This window comes from Kryptolebias marmoratus, linkage group LG2, assembly GCF_001649575.2.
Source record: "Kryptolebias marmoratus isolate JLee-2015 linkage group LG2, ASM164957v2, whole genome shotgun sequence".
NCBI classification, from domain to species: Eukaryota; Metazoa; Chordata; class Actinopteri; order Cyprinodontiformes; family Rivulidae; genus Kryptolebias; species Kryptolebias marmoratus.
Window position 1 is genome coordinate 37,858,757 of NC_051431.1, and position 18,107 is coordinate 37,876,863.

Below are 18,107 nucleotides of genomic sequence, written 5' to 3' on the forward strand. Positions count from 1 at the left end.
GTGATGTGTTATGTGTTTTTGCTATGATCAGAACTGGCCTTGGCTTGCTCAGATCAACCCCTTTTTTCTTCTTATTTCTTCTTCCTTTAAATAAAGAGAAAGCCCAAGTGGAGGGGCAGAACTTCCTGGACAGCACACTGTTAGCAGCTGTGGTGGAACTTCTCTTTGCGAAGGCCTTCATAAAGACAAATATTACTCTCCGGTGTGATTCTTTTTTTAGCGAGTTTTTATAAATAAAAACCCTGACACCCTGTTTTTGAGATCTTAACTCCCACCTCTGGGACAGTTTTCAGATATCCCAGGGAAAGGCAGGGACATAGAATCTGAATGGGCCAAGTTCAGGCTTTGTATTGCAGATGCAGCTTTCAGGAGCTGTGGTCAGAAGGTCATTGGTCCCTGTATTTTGTGGCAACCAAAGGACACCAGCAGTCATGGAGGTCGTCAAGCTGAAGAAGGAGACCTTTCAGGCTTAGCTGTCCTGGAGGACTCCTGACCCAGTTGACAGGTACAGGGTGGCCAGAAGAACAACATCTTCTGTTAATGCAGATGCAAAAACTCAGGTAGGATAGGAATTCAAAGAGGCCATGGAGAAGGACTTTCAGTTGGCCTCAAGGAGGTTTTAGCAAACTGACTACTCCTCCTACTACTCAATAAGGGAAAATGGGCCCTATCCCAACCTGTGCTTGGTTTGGGTGGGGAACTGCTGACCCAGACTGAGGATATTGTCGGATGGTGGAAGAAGCTCTTCGAAGATCTCCTTATCTGGCCACCATGTCCACTTTTGAGAAGGTAGAATCGGAGGACTCATTGGAAGACAACTCCATTATCATGGCAGAGATCACCATGGTAGTTAAAAAGCTTCCTGTTGGCAGGGCACCAGGGGTGGACAAGATTTGCCCTGAGATGCAGACCTCCAGAGTAGCAGACCAGGGTGCAGGGGCGCAACTACATACTTTCTGAGGTTTATGCGAACACATCATCGGCACCCCCTGACCGCATTCCCCCCCTACCTCGCCTAGGTTTAATATGTCCATACAGCTCTCCCTTATTCATGCACTTATAAAATACAGTAATTCCATTATGGACTTATATTTTATGTTACATTTTACAACAGGTGATCATCTCAATCACAAACAAAAAAAAGTTTAATAAAGTAAAAATATGTAACAGTAGTGGCACTCAGTGCTCAACAAATTTTCTGTAGTGGAAATATGAAATCTGAACAACAGCCTGTACTCTATGTCAGAGTTTTAATACTAAACTGTTACATTCTGTGCCTTTGCACTTGCCCATTTGTCAAGAATAGCATCAAATGAAATAGACCGTGCCACATTGTTTTCGATAGAGATCACTGCTAACTGGGACAAGCGATCATTGCTCATACTCGAACAAAGGTATGTTTTGATGAGCTTCAGCTTGCTACAAGATCTCTTGGCAGATGCAACTGTCAGAGACATGGTTAAGAATACTCTAAGGCAGGGGTGGCCAATCCTGGTCCTCGAGGGCCACTATCCTGCATGTTTTTCCTTGTTTCCCTGCTCCAACACACCTGATTCAGTGATTTAATTCCCTCTTCATGTTATGCAGAAGCCTGGTAATCACCCATTGATTCAAATCAGGTGTGCTGGAGAAGGGAAACAAGTAAAACATGCAGGATGGTGGCCCTCGAGGACCAGGATTGGACACTCCTGCTCTAAGGGCTACTGTCAAATTTGGAAACACCAAATCAATATTCTCCTGTATGAGGAAATTTAGCTTTTCTAGAGCCTTGTAACCCTTCAGTAGATGGCTTGCTGGGTATATTTCTTGAATATATCATTCAAGAGTCTGTAATGGACTGGAGAACGGTTGAGGTGTCCCTTGCCTTCACTCAAAGGCAGCTGAGACTCCAGCACCCACCCTAACCCAGATAGGAACAAGGGACACATAATGGATGATTTACTATAGCAGGAAATACAGATATTTAAACATAAAACATTTCTTTGATGTTAGTCTTAATCAGTAACATTTGTAAATGTGTTTTAGTGAATATATTTGACTGTTTTGTAGGATTTAACATATTTGTAACATTCATTCAAAATACATATTTTCTTATTAAGTAATAACTTATGTAGTTTTTAAAGAAACTTAATTTTTTTAAATTCATGTCTTTGTACTAACCACTGTTTTTTCTAACTCTTGTAGATGCAAAATATCAGTTATTTAATATAAAAAGAAACACAGCGTTGGTGACCCATGTTCTATAATTTATCATCTTTATAATTTACCATAAACAACTTATTGGGTCTTTATTTTGCTTTTTATTATCTGTTATATTGTAAATAGGCCTACAACTACAGCAAACAGTTGCAAGACAACAACAGCCACCTGTAGGGTTGCCACCTTTCAGAAATTAAAATAAGGGACATTCACCACAGTGGGGTGCCCACAGAAGTGGTATATGTTATTTTATGGCTGTTTTTTGTAAAAAACTAAAAAAATCAATAGTGCAGTTATTACAGAGGTGGGTTAGAGTACCCAAAAACTGTACATGAATCAGAGTAGTATAATTTCAACATGTTAAGCAGAAGTAGATTAATCTTTAAATAAGCAAGTGTAAAAAGTATTTGGTAAAAGGTCTACTCAAGTACTGAGTAACTGATCATAACACCAGATTTAATATTTTAAATCCATGTCAGACAGACAAAAGTAAGTTATGTGCAAATTCCGGTACTTTGTGGACTAATATCAAAATATTTATAAGGAGTTAGGTTCAGAGGCTGGTTCTAGACCAGGCTTACCACAGTGCTAGAGTAGTCAATGTTTTTTCATGGGGGGGCCATTTAAAAAAAAACAACAAAAAAAACAATATTTCAATCAAGCACTATTTCATCATTTAATACATAGGTGAGCCAAAGAGCAACTTGCGTCAGCCCCTGTCTAGAACCACCCATGGGCTGCAGGTCTGTGTCTGAGGCATTGGTTAGCATGCTTTCCTTCATTCTTATAGCTTGATAGGAAGTCAGGTTATCCAAAGTGGTAAACCACATTAATAAAATAATAGTGAAATAATACTGATCACAGAACACTGTAAAAACTTTAACTTAAACTTTAACTTAAAGTATATCTTTATGTTAGTAAAGATATAAACATTTTTCCTACACAGAAATCCCTAACAAACTGTTTTAATGTAGGACAAATAAACGGTTTCTCTTCACAATATTTATTTATTTACTGTTAATCTATGATTTGTTCTTTAAATTGCCGTTTATATTATTTTGGTTAATACTATTATGAAAAATGTACCATCCAAACTCAACATCCTAATCAAATAATCAAACCATAATAATCTACTAAAAGCACAAAAAGAAACTTAACTAATCACAGCAAATTTTTTTGTACCATATGGGTCTTGGGAGATGATTGAGGGATTAAGAGACACTGATGTCTGGTTCTTCTAGGTTCTGACAGGTCTGCAATGTTTCTCTACTGATCCATTCTGATCCATTCTGTCCGGGCGGCACAGATTCATCCTCATTGACGCTGTACATCCTGGGATGTGCATCTTCCCACTCACGTCTGCACTTTTGCAAGACTTTTTGCTTCTAATGACATGGTGAGGTATCGGGTGGACATTTTAAAAAGCAGCTACCTCGGCTGTGTCCATCTCTAGGCAACTGTGACAACAGCGCTGGACTGTAGCCAGGCGCTCCCACCACAACAATTTTGCGAGCCTGGCCTTAATGTTTCCTGTGTTTTATTTTGGTCATTATTGTTACACTTAGTGTGGATATGTGTGTAATAGGCGTGTCTATCGAACAATTATAGAAATACGGAACAAATGGCGTCCTGTATTAAACCAATACGGGACGCAGCATTTAACAGCCAAATACGGGACAATTCCGTATATAAGGGACAAGTGGCAACCCTAGCCACCTGTCATTTTAGGCTAGCTTAACCTCCTAAGACCCGAACTCTAGCATGGTATGCATTTTTAACTTCACTTAGTTATGTGGGCTGATTGGGACCTGATGAGTGTAAAAACAAAGATTTATTTTTTTTATCTTTTATAATGCAGTCTATGAGAAAAATGATGTCCACATATGTGGACCGCAGGGTCCTAGGAGGTTAAGCTAACCTGAATATTTACAACCCTCCTGTTGACACACTGACAATACTTAACTACTGTCTTTCAACCACTTTGAAAACCTTTTCTTTATCTCCCCCAACATCTTTATCCTTTTTCTGTTTTGTGCCACAGCTTTTTTTTCTGCCGCCCCATCTTTAGCTCCCTGTTGTCAAGTGCACTACCAATCATTGTCTACGACAATTCAAATTTAAAAGAAAAAGAAACTGCCCCTAAGGATGCTCTCGAAGGGGTGCGTGCCATAGCGACCTGTGTGGGAGGGGGGAACGACAGGAGGGGAGGTGAAGGAGCGGAGGAGCGTCTAATCAGTGTCGTTCCTCTGTTATTGATCATTTCATACATGCACAAACAGCTGTTAAATATAGAAAATGCTGACTAGAAAAAAATTTCCCCACATCGTTTTGGCGCCCCCTCTAGTGCAGCGCCCCTATGCGTTGCATACAGTACATACCCACTTTTTGCGCCACTGCCAGGGTGGTTGTTGCTACTTTTAAAAAGGGGGACAGAAGAATGTGTACCAACTATCAAGGGATCACCTTTCCCAGTCTCTCTGGGAAATTTGACCTCAGGGTGTTAAAAGGGAGGCTCCAACCGATTGATGAACCTCGGATTCAGGCGAAGCAATGTGACTTTCATACTGGTTGTAGAACTGAGGACCACCTTTATCCTTTATCTTCACCTTGACCAAGTTGCTAAAGGGAGAGAGTTTGACTCCATAGTCTACATGTGTTTTGTGGACCTGGAGAAGGCTTATGACCACGTTCCTTGAGGCATTCTGTGGGGAGGGGGTGCTGCAGTAGTATGGGGTGTTAGGGTCACTTTTAAGGAGTATTCGGTCACTATAGAACCAAAGCAAAAGCTATGTCTGCATTCTCAGCAAAAGTTGAACTCGTTCTCAGTGTAGATTGGACTGAAGGGTTGTGCCTTGATCCTGTATGTGCTATTTATGGACAGGATCTCAAGGCACATTCGTAGAAAGGGGGGTGTCTGGTTTGGGAACCTCAAGAACTCATTTCTGTTTTGTGCAAATAATGTGGTTCTGTAACCATGTTCAGACCATGACTTTCAGCGTACACTGGTGTGGTTTGCAGCTGAGTGTGAAGTAAAATAACTTGGGAAAATTATTATAAAGCCTTGAAAAGCTGCTATGCTCATATTTACCATAGATACAAGAAAAATACATGTAACAAAATTCAATTCAATTCAATTCAATTCAATTCAATTCAAATTCAATTCAAAAATACTTTAATAATCCCAAAGGAAAATTAAATGATGTTGTAGCTCATAATCCTGGTTTTGTTAAAGAGTTGTTATAGATGCTGATGGCTGTGGGCAGGAAGGATCTCTTGTCGCGGTCTGTCCTGATGTGTCCTCAGTCCTGGTGTCCTCAAAGAGCCCCACCAGGTGAGCCTTGCTGGCCTCCTGTGGAGCCATAACGGCTAAGCTCTGGAAGCTCAGTTTGGTCTTGAAGTCCTGGGCGATCTCCTGGATCAGGTGCTAGAAGGGCAGCTTCCAGATGAGCTGCTCTGTGGACTTCTGGTAGTGGTAGATTTCCTTGAAAACCAGGTACCGAGCCTGTAGTGGTGAGGCTTCTTCACTCCGCCGGCCGGGGCGCTCTTGCTGGCAGCTTTGGTGGCAAGCTGCTTCCTGGGAGCTTTACCTCCGGTGGATTTATGGGCAGTCTGCTTGGTTCTGGCCATGACTGGACATCAGGGTTCTTCACATTTAACACTTGTTGTCATGGTTACGCATCATAACAAAATGTCCAAAAGTAAAAAGGTTTCATTAAAAATCCTTCCATCTGCACAGCTTCCAATACCAGAGGAAATAATGATCCAAAAAAAGTGATTTACATTAAGAAAAAAAAGAGGAATAACATTTTCAAAAGCAATGTCTCAGAATGAATGTAACAGAGCTACTCCAACATGCAGCCACCTTGAGCGGCGCAATTCTAGAAGCTATATATATAGGGGCTATATAATAGAGTTCATTGAAATTTAACATGCAATATGTCTCTAGATAAGACAATTTGAGTGATTCCACATTTGCTCCTCAACTTGATCTAACAAAGCAATTATGTTTTTATTGTTAATGCCAGTAGGTTTTGTGGCCTGTCTGTAATTTATTTTTTATACAAAATTAAATAGCTGAAAGAACATTCTCCAAGAGTGGTAATTCCACAATTTTGCCATGGATTGCACATATATATTTTATGGTGTAAGAAATAAATGTTCTGACAGAAACAGTTTACAGAGTCTTCTCTTCAACTCTACCCAAACAGTAACTCTGTACCAAAGCACAGGAAACTGCCTGTGTTCGTGTGGTTCCACGAACACGGTTAAAAACCAAAGGGGACCGCGCTTTTCAGTCGGTAGCCCCAAAGCTGTGGAACAGTTTGCCCTTGCAGCTCCGTTTTGCTGACTCTGTGGAGGTTTTTAAAAAGCAGCTGAAAACATTTTTATTTTCCCAGGCTTTTATCTCTTGATTTTATTGTGTTTCTTTTGGTGTTTTTTTGTTTTTACTGTTTTTATTATTGTACAGCGCTTTGTGATTTTATGTCTGTGAAAAGCGCTTTATAAATAAACTTTACTTACTTACTTAAAACATTAAGAGGTTGGATGTCCCCCCTCCTCTCACCTGACATTTCCCTAGGCATGCCTGGCCTGCCAATGTTGGTCAGCAGATGGTCAATGTTGGGTACGGGTTGCATATCCTGTTTCTCCTCAGATTCCTACACAAAAATAAACCCAAACAAATTAAAAACAGGGCACGTGGAGACATCAGGGAGGAAATGGATTGTGGACCAACCCACCGTCTCCTCCCTCCGAAGCTCTCCGCCACTAAAGAACCAGTCATACTGTTGAATCAAACAAACCATGTTAACAGGTGGACTTTTGACCAGAGCTACAGGCAGGTAAAAGTTTTGCAGCTGCTCTGCAAAAATTTCTTACATGGAGGATAAGTGTCTCGACTATTTTGTAACGGTCGGGCATGTGGGTGACCATGTCAGTCATGTTGTCCTCTGATGTCCTTACCAACGTGGGGCCGAACACCAAAGCCAGATTCCTTGGCTCCATCTGGAACCAGAATTAACATTCCATGACTGATTCTTGTTTAGATTATTTTATCAAGGGATGAGGATGCAGCTGAGCTCACCTTGTTCTTCTCAGAGTGATCAGCCACCCTCTTCAGGTGGCCCACTAGGAACTGCATGGTGTGATAATAGTGATCTGGGAGGTCGTGAATCTAAAGGGAATCAGGAAATCAGTGTAAATTAAAAAGAGTTCACTTTCAAAGTTCAGGTAAAATTTTAGTAGAAAATCAGTTTGAACACACCAGTTTCTTCATGGTCTTTAGTCTGTCCTCTGCATCTTCTATTCGGTTGGCATCAATGAATTTGTGGTACTTGTCTGTAGACAAAATTATGCTTTAAGGTTAGCTTCCATTGAAAAAACTATTTGGTGGTTTTAAGTAAGAAGCTAATGTCAGACGAGATGATGGCATTGTTCTGTTTTTCATCAACACAGAAAAGAATCTTTAGACAGTAATGAGGCCTAATCTTTTACATCCATGCTTGATAAAGGTAGCACTGACCATCAGTAAAAAGAGGCTCAGGCAGTTTTCGAAAGAATGATTTCAGTAGGCTGCTGATTACATTGAGATCCTGGCATCTCTGTGGAGAGAGACAGGACGGCACATTTATGGAAACAGGATAACAGAAACACATTTCAAATTAGGGCTGGAACAACCCACACACCTCCTCAGCGGCGTTTATGTCCATGCCCTTGTTGAGGTGCTCCTGCAGGCTGGATACCATGGCGTTGTTCCCTGGGACGCGGTAAATACCAGTGTACTCCAGACCAGTTGCTTCCACAACACCACAGCACTTCTCCACTATAAGAGGGACAAACTGTGGGACGGAATGACACATTACTCAGTGTCACTTCTTATTAATCAAAACCTAAACCAAAATATAGAAGCAGTATGTAAAAAAAGACCAAACAAAACAAAACTGGTCCAGCAGCTTGTAGAACCTCCTTTAGTAGGATTAAAGTGGTTTTCTGAAGGACTATATCAATCTCTCACATGGTTGTGAAAAGATTTTGTCCCTCTCTTCTTTCCATCTCTTCATTGTGGTTTGCATACATTGGTTTCTGCTCAGCCATCCCATCACAGGTTTTCAATCAGGTTGAGAACTGGACTTTGACTGGACAGTTGCAACATTTTGATTATTTTCTCTTTGAACGGTTTTGTTGTAGATTTGCTGCTGTGTTTGGGATCATTGTCCTGTTGCACCATAATCTAGTTTGGTCCAAGCCTCAGCTGCCAATCATTTGACTTTAGAACTTTGGTTCCCAAAATTAGAGTTGGGACTTCTCTGTTGGTCACAAAACACCAAATTAAGGATTCTCAGATGATCTCCAGAGATCAACCAAAATTGAACAATAATTCCTACTTCCTACTTCACAATGTTTTGAGAAGAATAATGCTTTGGATGGACAAATAAACCTTTATATCCTCATGGAAGATTTTGATTATAAATTGTCTAAAATATGGCAATCTTTTGAACAGGATGTTTGAAAAAGGTTTTAGGTTTTACACTTGCAAGACTTTGGACAGTTTAGACTGTTTGATAAGTATTTTTTACTTTGGAATTTAGGTCAGAAGAATGTTTGTAATTCTACCAAAATGTCAGATTAGTTTGAAGAAGAATCAGATTAGAAGTGAAACATTCTGTTCATCAATTTGCATCAACTTAAAATGTCATAACCAGACCAAAACACTGCTTTTCTCATCATCAGGAGGGAAGACCTGAGGGTGCCTTATTGGTTTCGAGGCTGTGTGACTAGCTGTCGCTCCTAATTTCCTAGTGACTCCAGAGAGGTTGATCAGACCTCAGCAGAAACACATAGAGGAGGGAGATTGAGGCCCAAAAGTCCACTGATTGTCAGTGGGTCTGGGTCTCTTCCAAGGTCACCCAAGTTTGTTGTGACAACTTGAGGAATGGATTGGAACTTATAGCTGATGGAGTTGGGAATTGAAGCAAAATGTGAGATGAGCAAATTCTTTAACTGGACTTATTTCTTAAAGTTACAAATGATTATTTTACAAAATCTTTTACAAAAAACATTAAATGAATCAAACAGAACCTGTGCTTTAAACATTGAAGTCAAGCAAAACGACAGAGTGAAACGAAAGGAGCAGGGACCAGGATGAGGGCGAAAGATGAACACAGAGACTAAGAGAGAAAAGGTCCCCGTGCCTTTAGTTTTATCAAAGTGAAAATACATCATTAGCCAGTCAGGCTTTGGGAAAGTTTTCTTTTATCAAAAGATTTTACACTTTAAAAGACAGATTTCTTCTCTGCATACATCATTCTTTCATAGAGAAGTGTAGTGCAGAATGGAGGACACTGGGCAGATTAGATGTTCTGTGTATGGAACTTGAAATATAAACAATATGTTCAGGGCAAAAAACAGTATTCATTCAGACCAAATTGACCTTTTAGACAGGATTGTTGCTGAAAAGGCGAGTTGAGGTCAAAGGGTTGAAAAAAGAAAGGGTTGCTTCACACAACAATATTTTACCTACAAAACAGAAAAACAACCGTCATAAATGAAAACATCAAATCAAATTTCTTTAGATGCACATTTAAAACAAGAGGTGCTGACCTTCTGTAGATTACACATAAAAGACAATATAAAAGCAAGCAAACACAGTGGAGACATATACGTATACCTCCATCATCACCAGCATAAACTCAGTAACATATAATATTCAAAAACATCTTATCTGTCTTCTATCTCCTCTTGTTAGAAACACACCACATCACAAAAAAACTTCATGGATTTGTTCAAGCAAAGTTCAGCATTTGGAGCCAGCTTCAAATGGGCTTCCAGAAGAAGCCTTTCTATCTTTTGATGTCACTTCACTTTTTACTTGTATACCCATATCAGAAGCAGTGGAAACTGTCAGAAAGCTATTTCAGCAAGATAATCTAAAAACAAGAGTAATTTGCCCCCAGACCAGATCTGCACCCTGCTGGACCTCTGTCTTTCCACCACTTATTTCAAATAAAATGACAGACAGAAGCATGGGTTTTACAGACAGAGGCATGGTTGTCCCATGGGATCTCTACTGTCACCGACTGTGGCCAATCTTTACATGGAGGAAGTGGAAAAAAGATCCCTGAACTCCTTTAAGGGAACAACACCAAGCCATTGATTCAGATATCCAAGCTCAGGAAGTAGAAGCTTTCACCAGGCACGTCAACTCTGTTGACAACATCAAGTTCACCAAAGAGGATGTGAACAACAACAAGCTGCCTTTTTCAGACTGTTTGGTGCTCACTGGAAGAGATGGAAGTTTTAACATTGAGGTCTACAGGAAACCAGGTCAATACTTTCTGTTTGACTTTCACCACCCACTGAAACACAATTTTTCCGTTATCCGAACTCTACACCATCTGCCAAACATGTCCCCATGAGGACAAAGGGGAAGGAAAAGGAAGAGAAACACATCATAAAAGCTCTCTAAAATGTGTTTATCCTAACTGGGTTTTTTTCTAAGTCAGCAAGGAAATCTAAAAAAACATTCCACATAACAGAACAGGGAGGAAAACAAAAATGAACGCAAACCATTTACATTCCATATGTTGCTAGAGTATCTGAGAAACTCAAAGAGTTTCTCCAAACAGAACATCCCGTTCCATTTTAAACCTAATGGGACTCAGACAGAGGCTGATTCACCCTAAGGACAAAACACAAACTGAATGGTGTGGTGTGTGCAGTTCAGTGCAGTGAGGAAGGTAACCTTTTTATTGGAGAAACTTAACAGCCTCTCCTCAGACGCATGGCTCAACACAGGAGAGCCAGCTCTTCTGGACAGAACTCAGTTGTTCACCTACACCTCCAGGATAGGGGACACTCTTCTGAGGACCAAAAGGGGGATTTGGGAAGTCAAACAAGAAAGTCCAACTTTAAACAGAGGAGGAAAGCTGAAGGTTTCACATTTCAGCTTTCTAAAACTTACAATGGAGCAATAAGCCTGATACCCAGTCATTTCCCCTTTAATCAACACCTTCATGCATGTGAACACAGCATCTTTCTGTGAGCCAGGCTAACAAAGACTAACAACTCTGCACTGTGAGGGGAGTGAGATTAATCTGAACATGAATCTAATTTACATAACATCTCAAGCAGTTTAATAGCTCGGAACTCCACAGCTCCCTGGATGGAAAGCCAACATCTTCAGCTACAAAATAGAAGTCCAGTTGTGTTTTTGTTTAACTTGTTTTTTTAAGGATAAAAGCTTCATGACTTCTTTAACCTTGGAGTTCTTGTTTTTATTGTCCGATGGTGCCTCCCAGAAGGCAGCAGTGTGAACAAAGATAGGTTGGAATGAGAAGAGTGATGCTGTGTGCTCTTCATAAACACCTGCAGAGGGAGATCTGTTCCAAGGTGGGGAGTCAGGTGTTAGTAATTTTCTCAGCTGCCCTAATATTGCTCCACAGCATTTTTTTTTGCTATTATCAGCTTAGCAGCTCCCATACCAAACTGTGATTGAATTTGTAAGCAAAATTTCTAGTGTATATTGGTAAAAGGACACTAATAATTATTGGTCTATATTTGACTTTTTCAGGGCTCTTAGAAAGCCGCTTCTGTGCCTTCTTTGTTACAAAAGATGGCTTGGTGTTCCATGTTGTAATGTTGGACTCCATAGTTTTCTCTGGTCCCCTCCTCAGCCTGACCAGCGATGGCATGTCATTGTTCAACTACTGATTATCCTTTCAAAACACTTCATCACAATAGGGGTTAATGCAACTGGTCAACAATCATTAAGGGTCTGAGGAGCCCTAGTCTGGAGAACTTTGCTCACACTGACCGCCTGAAAGCTTGCATTATTTCCTGTGTGTTGAGTTTAAGAACCTGATTTGCTGCTTCACAATTTTTTTGTTTATCAGTGTGGTTTTTTATACCTGGACATGTTTTCTGTTTGATAAAATCTCCCTGCAGGTGTCAAAATACAGTTCCTGGGCTTTTGAGACAGGTCTGAGATCCCCAAAATGGCTCTGTAACTATTTTGAGAGAAAATCTGTTGCACAAATTTTTGAATATGTTCAAAACTCAAGCAACAGACTGTAAGCTTCTGAGACTCACACAAGGAAATTGAGAATCACTTTGAGTGTCACAATACATTTTGGCGATTCCCTGATGAATGTTGTTCAGCAACTAGTCTCAGCCCAGTCAACAGCTGATCTGAATCTCACGTCACTTAGACTTACTTTATGATGAACAGCTGGCTGACAGTCCTCCAGTCTGACTCCAAAGGCTTTAGGACCACCTGCTTTCTTGTTCTTCTTCATGATATTGATGCCCCACAGTGCTTTGTGGTCTTCTGAGAGCAAAAACACAGAACACATGTAAACCCACTCATTAGAATAGAGGTTTGCAAGCTATGGCTCTGGGGTCTCATACTCTTCAGTTCCTTGCAGTGGCTCCATGTAGCTTTAACAACAAAAAAAAATCAATGGAAATGAATAATAATCATATTCATAACCACAACAAAAAAGTATTTTTTGTCCAATTTTATGCAAGCATGTCAATAAAATTTCTGAAGCAGAATGATAGTACTAATACAAGAAGCGAAAACTATTGATCCAAACATGGTGTAGTTTGCCAGTCTGTTGACCACTTCATTAATCCAAAATCCAACCACACAGTGTGAGCTTTCTCTATAAACCACCAGAAACTTTAACATTTCAATACATTTGAAATTAAGGAAAAAAAACAAAACAAATTGCAGTTTTGCAAACATGTCAAAGATTATTAGAATACAAGTCACTGAACAAAACTATGTTGTCATTCTGAGAACAACAAGAATTAAAAAGAAAAGCTTTCTTTTATAAGCTAAATAGGAAGTTACCTTTATAAGAAAAAAAAATTTGCAAACTCAGCAAATTAGGCCAGAAAACTGGCCTAATTTGCTGAGTTTGCTCTTTTTTTTCCCCAATAATTTATAGAATACAATATGCTTTATTATTTATTTCTCACAAATAAAGAAATGACTCGTATTGTATAGTTGTATACCCGCATTGTTTAGTGTTTAAATTTCATCAAAAATTTCCTGCATGTAAAAATAGCAATAATAATACATTTATGATATAGCTATAAATTTTGTAACCAGTATTTCTATATCAATGAGGCGTGTCACGGGGAGCTGGTGCCTATCTCCAGCAGTTACTGTGCGAAAGGCAGGGGGACACCCTGGACAGGTTGCAAGTCCATTGGAGGGTGAGTTGTTTTATTTTATTTTTTTAAACTTTAAACTTGTTTTGTCACTCTAGTCACATTTTATTTAGTGAGAAAAGAAGGAGAAATGGTTATTTTACTGTAAAGTTTGCCGACTCCTGAATCATACTAAAATGGATCATAGGAATTCCAACTAGAACAATGTGTTGTCAACTGCTCTGCTGCTTAGAACCAGCAGTTCCTAGTGGTTCCCTGTTAAACAAAGAGTTGCCCTGATACCCACCAGATCTCAAGGCTCTGTTGGCTGATGAGTTGTCAGTTTTAACCAGGAGGAAAGGCGGAATCATACAATGGGCTCTAGGAGTCGAGTCCGGCTTATTACCTGTTAGGCTGCACACAGAAACACAATCATTCTCATCATTTCATTTTCAGATGACAAGAGAATGAAAACCCCACAGCATTTGTTCTTTTTGTCAAAACAAAGCTTGTACTTTCTGACACAGAGTCCCACTCTCATGCTGACCTGTGCTTCCTGTAGTCCTTTATTTTCTTGTCAATGAGAGCTTGTCTGGAGAATCCAATCTCCTAAAAGAAAAGGAACATTCAAATGAGCTCAGTATGTATTTGTCGAACATGTAGAACACTGACTGAATATAATGTGTTACCTCGTTATCGGTTTTGCTGCCCTCCCCGATGACCCTGATCCAGGCCAGCATGTCGTCTCTGTCCTCAGCCTGCAGCAGGTACTCGCAGAAGTTCTGTGTGGTCAGCCTCAGCGTGTGCTTTCTCTTTGTTTCACTGTAGGCGATGTCAATCAGGCATCCCATGATGCTGATTGGTGGATGTTCATCCTGGCAGGGCCCCGTTCCTGCACCATGGAGCACAGCCTCCCGTTTGTCTTTGTAAAGAAAGAGTGAGTTGTGGTGGAGCACGGTAAAGACGCGTTTCCACAGCCGCATACTGCCGCCAAGTTTCTGTGATCACAAAGACAGAAAAGGAACATTAAAAAGAGAACACAAAACAGAAAACTGATATCGTTTATCTGAGTGAAAGTTCTGACTTTTTCCACTTTTTATTGTTTATTAGTTTATACATGACCTTGCTAACATACAGACAAACTAACGGACACAACTGAAAACATAACTTCCTTGGCAAAGGTAACAAAAGGGTGACATGTAGGAGAATAGACAATTTTTTAACAAAAGAGTTACCTGTGACCTTGACCTTTGACCCCGTTAAACCTTAAAATCAACAGGCATTATCTCTGACCCATGAGGTGTCAGCTGTACAGTTTGATATTCGTACATTACACTGTTGCTGAGTTAAATCATCCGAGGAGCTTTCTCAGTTCAGAAATAGAGAGTGTGGAGTCTATTTCTGAATTGTGAAAGCTCCTTCATGAGAAGCGAAATGTCTTCAACTACAGAAGTCCAGTTGTTTTTGTTTTTTAACATTTTTTGAATTTACCATGGCCTCGATGACTGAGAATCTACACCAGCATATGGCCAAAATAATTGTAAACAAGGATGTATCACATTTGTCTAATTCACCAAACTTTTGCAAAATGAGATGTGTGCTTTAAATTGGTTTGCCATCCAAACAGCTCCTCTCTGCTCTGACAGTTTGACCACATTTAAATGAGATATTTGTAAATGGAACGACTCTCACTGAACAGTCCAGTCAAATCTTGTGTTACCACCTCCACCTCACCTTGAAGTTTGATTGACTTTTCCAATCATCTCAAACAAATTAACAAGAGGTACAATCTTTAGTTTCTCATCTTCACAGTCAACAAATAGCCTTCTGAACTTGGCACTAACACTTCTATGTTTTAAAGAAAAGACTTTCTCTCAACATATATCTGAAGAGGCAGCAGGGGGGTGGGGGAAGCTGGTCTTTCCATTTGTCTACATGATCCTAGTGCCTGACCAGTTTATGAACTACTGCCACACAATTTTGAGTGGAGAGACATCCTCAGTGATATTTTCACCAAAGTCATGAGACTGTTTTAAACTTGACAAGAAATCTTTTAACATTTTAATTTCCCAAGATCTTGTTACACCTCTTTGGACATGTAAAACAAATTCTGCTCCGAAAGAGAATCTACATGCTGCTAACTCATGACGGAGCTACTCTTACCAGCTGCTGTCTGTTGTCCACAGTGGATGAACTTTGCAGATTGTTTTCTTTAGGTCTCAAGTTAAAAAATGGATCATCATGAGGATATACAGCAGCACTTATGACTCCTTAGCCCGTCTTTTAAGGATCTCAGCAGCACACATGTAATATTTCCTCACAGCATCACTACTGTGACGCTTATGTGTGATAAATCTGTCTGCGGACAGGTTCAAACAGCTGTCAGATAGTTTGTTCAGGACTACATTTATACCTTTCCCTTCTCTGTGAGGATCTGTTTGTAGTGCAGCCAGCCTTCCTTGCGAACATCACTGACTGTGATGGTTCCCAGCTCTGAGGTGGAGTGGCGCTTGAAGCGGGCTTCCTCCCGATCTCGCAGGCTCTCCAGAGACTGAAGCACAATGTAGAGATGTTAAGGCTCTCACTGTTCAAATACAGAATAAAAAAAAATAAAGTGCATCACAGAGACTTACCCTGTCAGCAAAAAAGCTCTTGACCCTTTTTGGTAGTTTACTGTGAAACAGACAGAAGGCTGGTTACAAACACAGAGTGTTATGGTGTAAAACACAAGCTAATAAATATGAGAGAATTCAAAACATGATGACTATGTAATTACTTCTTCATGAATTATTGGATTCTTTCTTTTTGCTTCAAACCAAATGAAATACATTAAACTGTTAACATGCTTGTGGACTGCTGATCTGTGTGAGTTTTCACTGAATATTTGGGTCACTCATCATATAGACATGTTTCTTACTGAATGCAGTCCAAGATTGCTATAAACTTCTTGAATTAATCTCATTTTTATCCTTTAATTATTTGCTGGCACAATAAAGAAGAAATGTAATAATAAAACTTTCATGTCCAGGTTTATTGTAGATTTATGAAAAATGTAATACCTGTAAATCTGGTAAATTGAGGTTGCTTATATGGATCTTCCATATGAGCAACCTCAGTCTATGTGACAAAGAAATGTATGATGTAAAAAAGCTGGTACTATTCAGGATTTCAGAACAAGAATACTGTATATGGAACTACAATATAATTATATATTTAAGTGTTGTCCACTGATTGATCAAATTACACTGTCTTGACTGAGTAATGTTTAAGACTGGTGGCATAAAGTCAAAGGGCCTCATGTACAAAGGGTGCGTATGCATAAGTTTGAAATGCCTCAGTCTCAGAGGTGCACCCCACCAATGGTGAAGTTTTACAAAAATATTGCTGCTGCATTTCTGCATTCAGTTACAGTAAAGGTGGGTGTGATCCATGTAAGTGATGTGTAACATTAATCAGCTGCGACAGTGATTAATGACCACTTCTTATGTAACTATGTTCTGCGCTGAACACACGCTGTCACTCATCTTAATGCCATAAGACAGTGTGTCAAACCCAACATTTTTAACCCCGCTACCTTATTTTGGGAGCCTCTCCAGCTCACATTCTGTGAAATCCCTCTTTTTGAAGAGGAGAATCACACATGGAGGAAATATTTACATGTATCTTTGTATTTATATAGAGGTGTTTCAGGGGATGGGTCTCCTCTGTGCTCAGTTCCATGTTGATCTGGATGTATAAAGGAAATGTGTTTGGATTCATGCTTGTGCACAGTTTCACACATCTGGATTTTTTTGTGAGTACACCATTTTCTTAGTTTAGGCGTATGCCAAGTTTAAGTCAAAAATCAACAGTCTTTGAACATGAAGCCTCAGGTTTACTTCCTGTGCTGATTCTAGACCTTTTAGCCCAGAGTTCTGCAACCTTTACACTCAAAAGAAACATTTCTGCTCCTTCTCCCACTAAATAAAATTTGTCTCGAGCTGCAAAACTAATTTGAAACTTGAAATAAAGACAATGCAGCTCTTTTGAGTGAAATAATATAAAATATTAAAATATATTATTTGATAAAAAGAAAGACTGATAATAAATTGTTGACAACAATTGGTATTTTTGCATGTTAGGACAAGGAAAAAACTCTTGTGAAGAGAGGGTTTTTTTTGTCTACTTCCCTACTGATAAAATTTAAACTCTGACATATCAATGCCTATGTCTGTTTCTGTCAAATTAATAATATAGGCGTCCCTCTTTAAAATAATAAAGCATATGCTTGCATCTAAATAAAATGATAAAGGAAACTAAAAATTAAGTCTAATTTATTGTACGTTTTTTTTGTGACTTGCTGGAAATCTTCTCATAAATGCAAAAAAGGCATTCATTTATTAAAACTTTCATTGGGGTTTTATCAAAAGTAGCTTTAATTTCTAAAACTTAATGTATTTATATTGCCTTATATATATATATATATATATATGAGTGTCCCAATGATCCTAGGAACTATGCTGTCAGGGGCTTCATGCCCCTAATAGGGTCACCCAAGGCAGACAGGTCCTAGGTGACGGATCAGACAAAGTGCAGCCCAAAGACCCCTTATGATGAGTGAAAATATTGGACACAGTGTTCCCTTGCCCAAACGCGGGTCACTGGGGCCCCACTCTGGAGCCAGGCCTGGAGGTGGGGCACGTTGGCAAGCGCCTGGTGGCCGGGCTTTCACCCATGGAGCCCGGCCGGGCACAGCCCGAAGAGGTGACGTGGGT

General features: G+C 39.7%; 1 protein-coding gene across 13 annotated transcripts in view; it reads right to left on the bottom strand.

Moving 5' to 3' along the window:
* Window positions 1–18,107, bottom strand: part of LOC108248866 (rho GTPase-activating protein 23-like) — a 183,455-nt gene that overhangs the window by 39,833 nt on the left and 125,515 nt on the right. For 9 of the 13 annotated variants that reach the window (XR_003040350.2, XM_025011026.2, XM_017437904.3 and 6 more), the window contains 13 exons: window positions 15,987–16,026; window positions 15,767–15,904; window positions 14,043–14,351; window positions 13,901–13,962; window positions 13,661–13,767; window positions 12,411–12,523; window positions 7,884–8,036; window positions 7,721–7,799; window positions 7,463–7,536; window positions 7,283–7,372; window positions 7,078–7,203; window positions 6,939–6,983; window positions 6,764–6,857 (listed from right to left, as the gene is read on the bottom strand). Coding sequence is in view for 12 of the 13 variants with exons in the window: in XM_025011026.2 (XP_024866794.1) it covers window positions 6,764–6,857; window positions 6,939–6,983; window positions 7,078–7,203; window positions 7,283–7,372; window positions 7,463–7,536; window positions 7,721–7,799; window positions 7,884–8,036; window positions 12,411–12,523; window positions 13,661–13,767; window positions 13,901–13,962; window positions 14,043–14,351; window positions 15,767–15,904; window positions 15,987–16,026 (1,430 nt within the window). In the remaining variant the exon portion in view is untranslated. Of the gene's footprint in view, window positions 1–1,567; window positions 5,858–6,763; window positions 6,858–6,938; window positions 6,984–7,077; window positions 7,204–7,282; window positions 7,373–7,462; window positions 7,537–7,720; window positions 7,800–7,883; window positions 8,037–12,410; window positions 12,524–13,660; window positions 13,768–13,900; window positions 13,963–14,042; window positions 14,352–15,766; window positions 15,905–15,986; window positions 16,027–18,107 lie in introns of those variants that run through there. The other 4 variants (XM_037974535.1, XM_037974530.1, XM_025011024.2 and 1 more) reach the window with 4 other exon arrangements.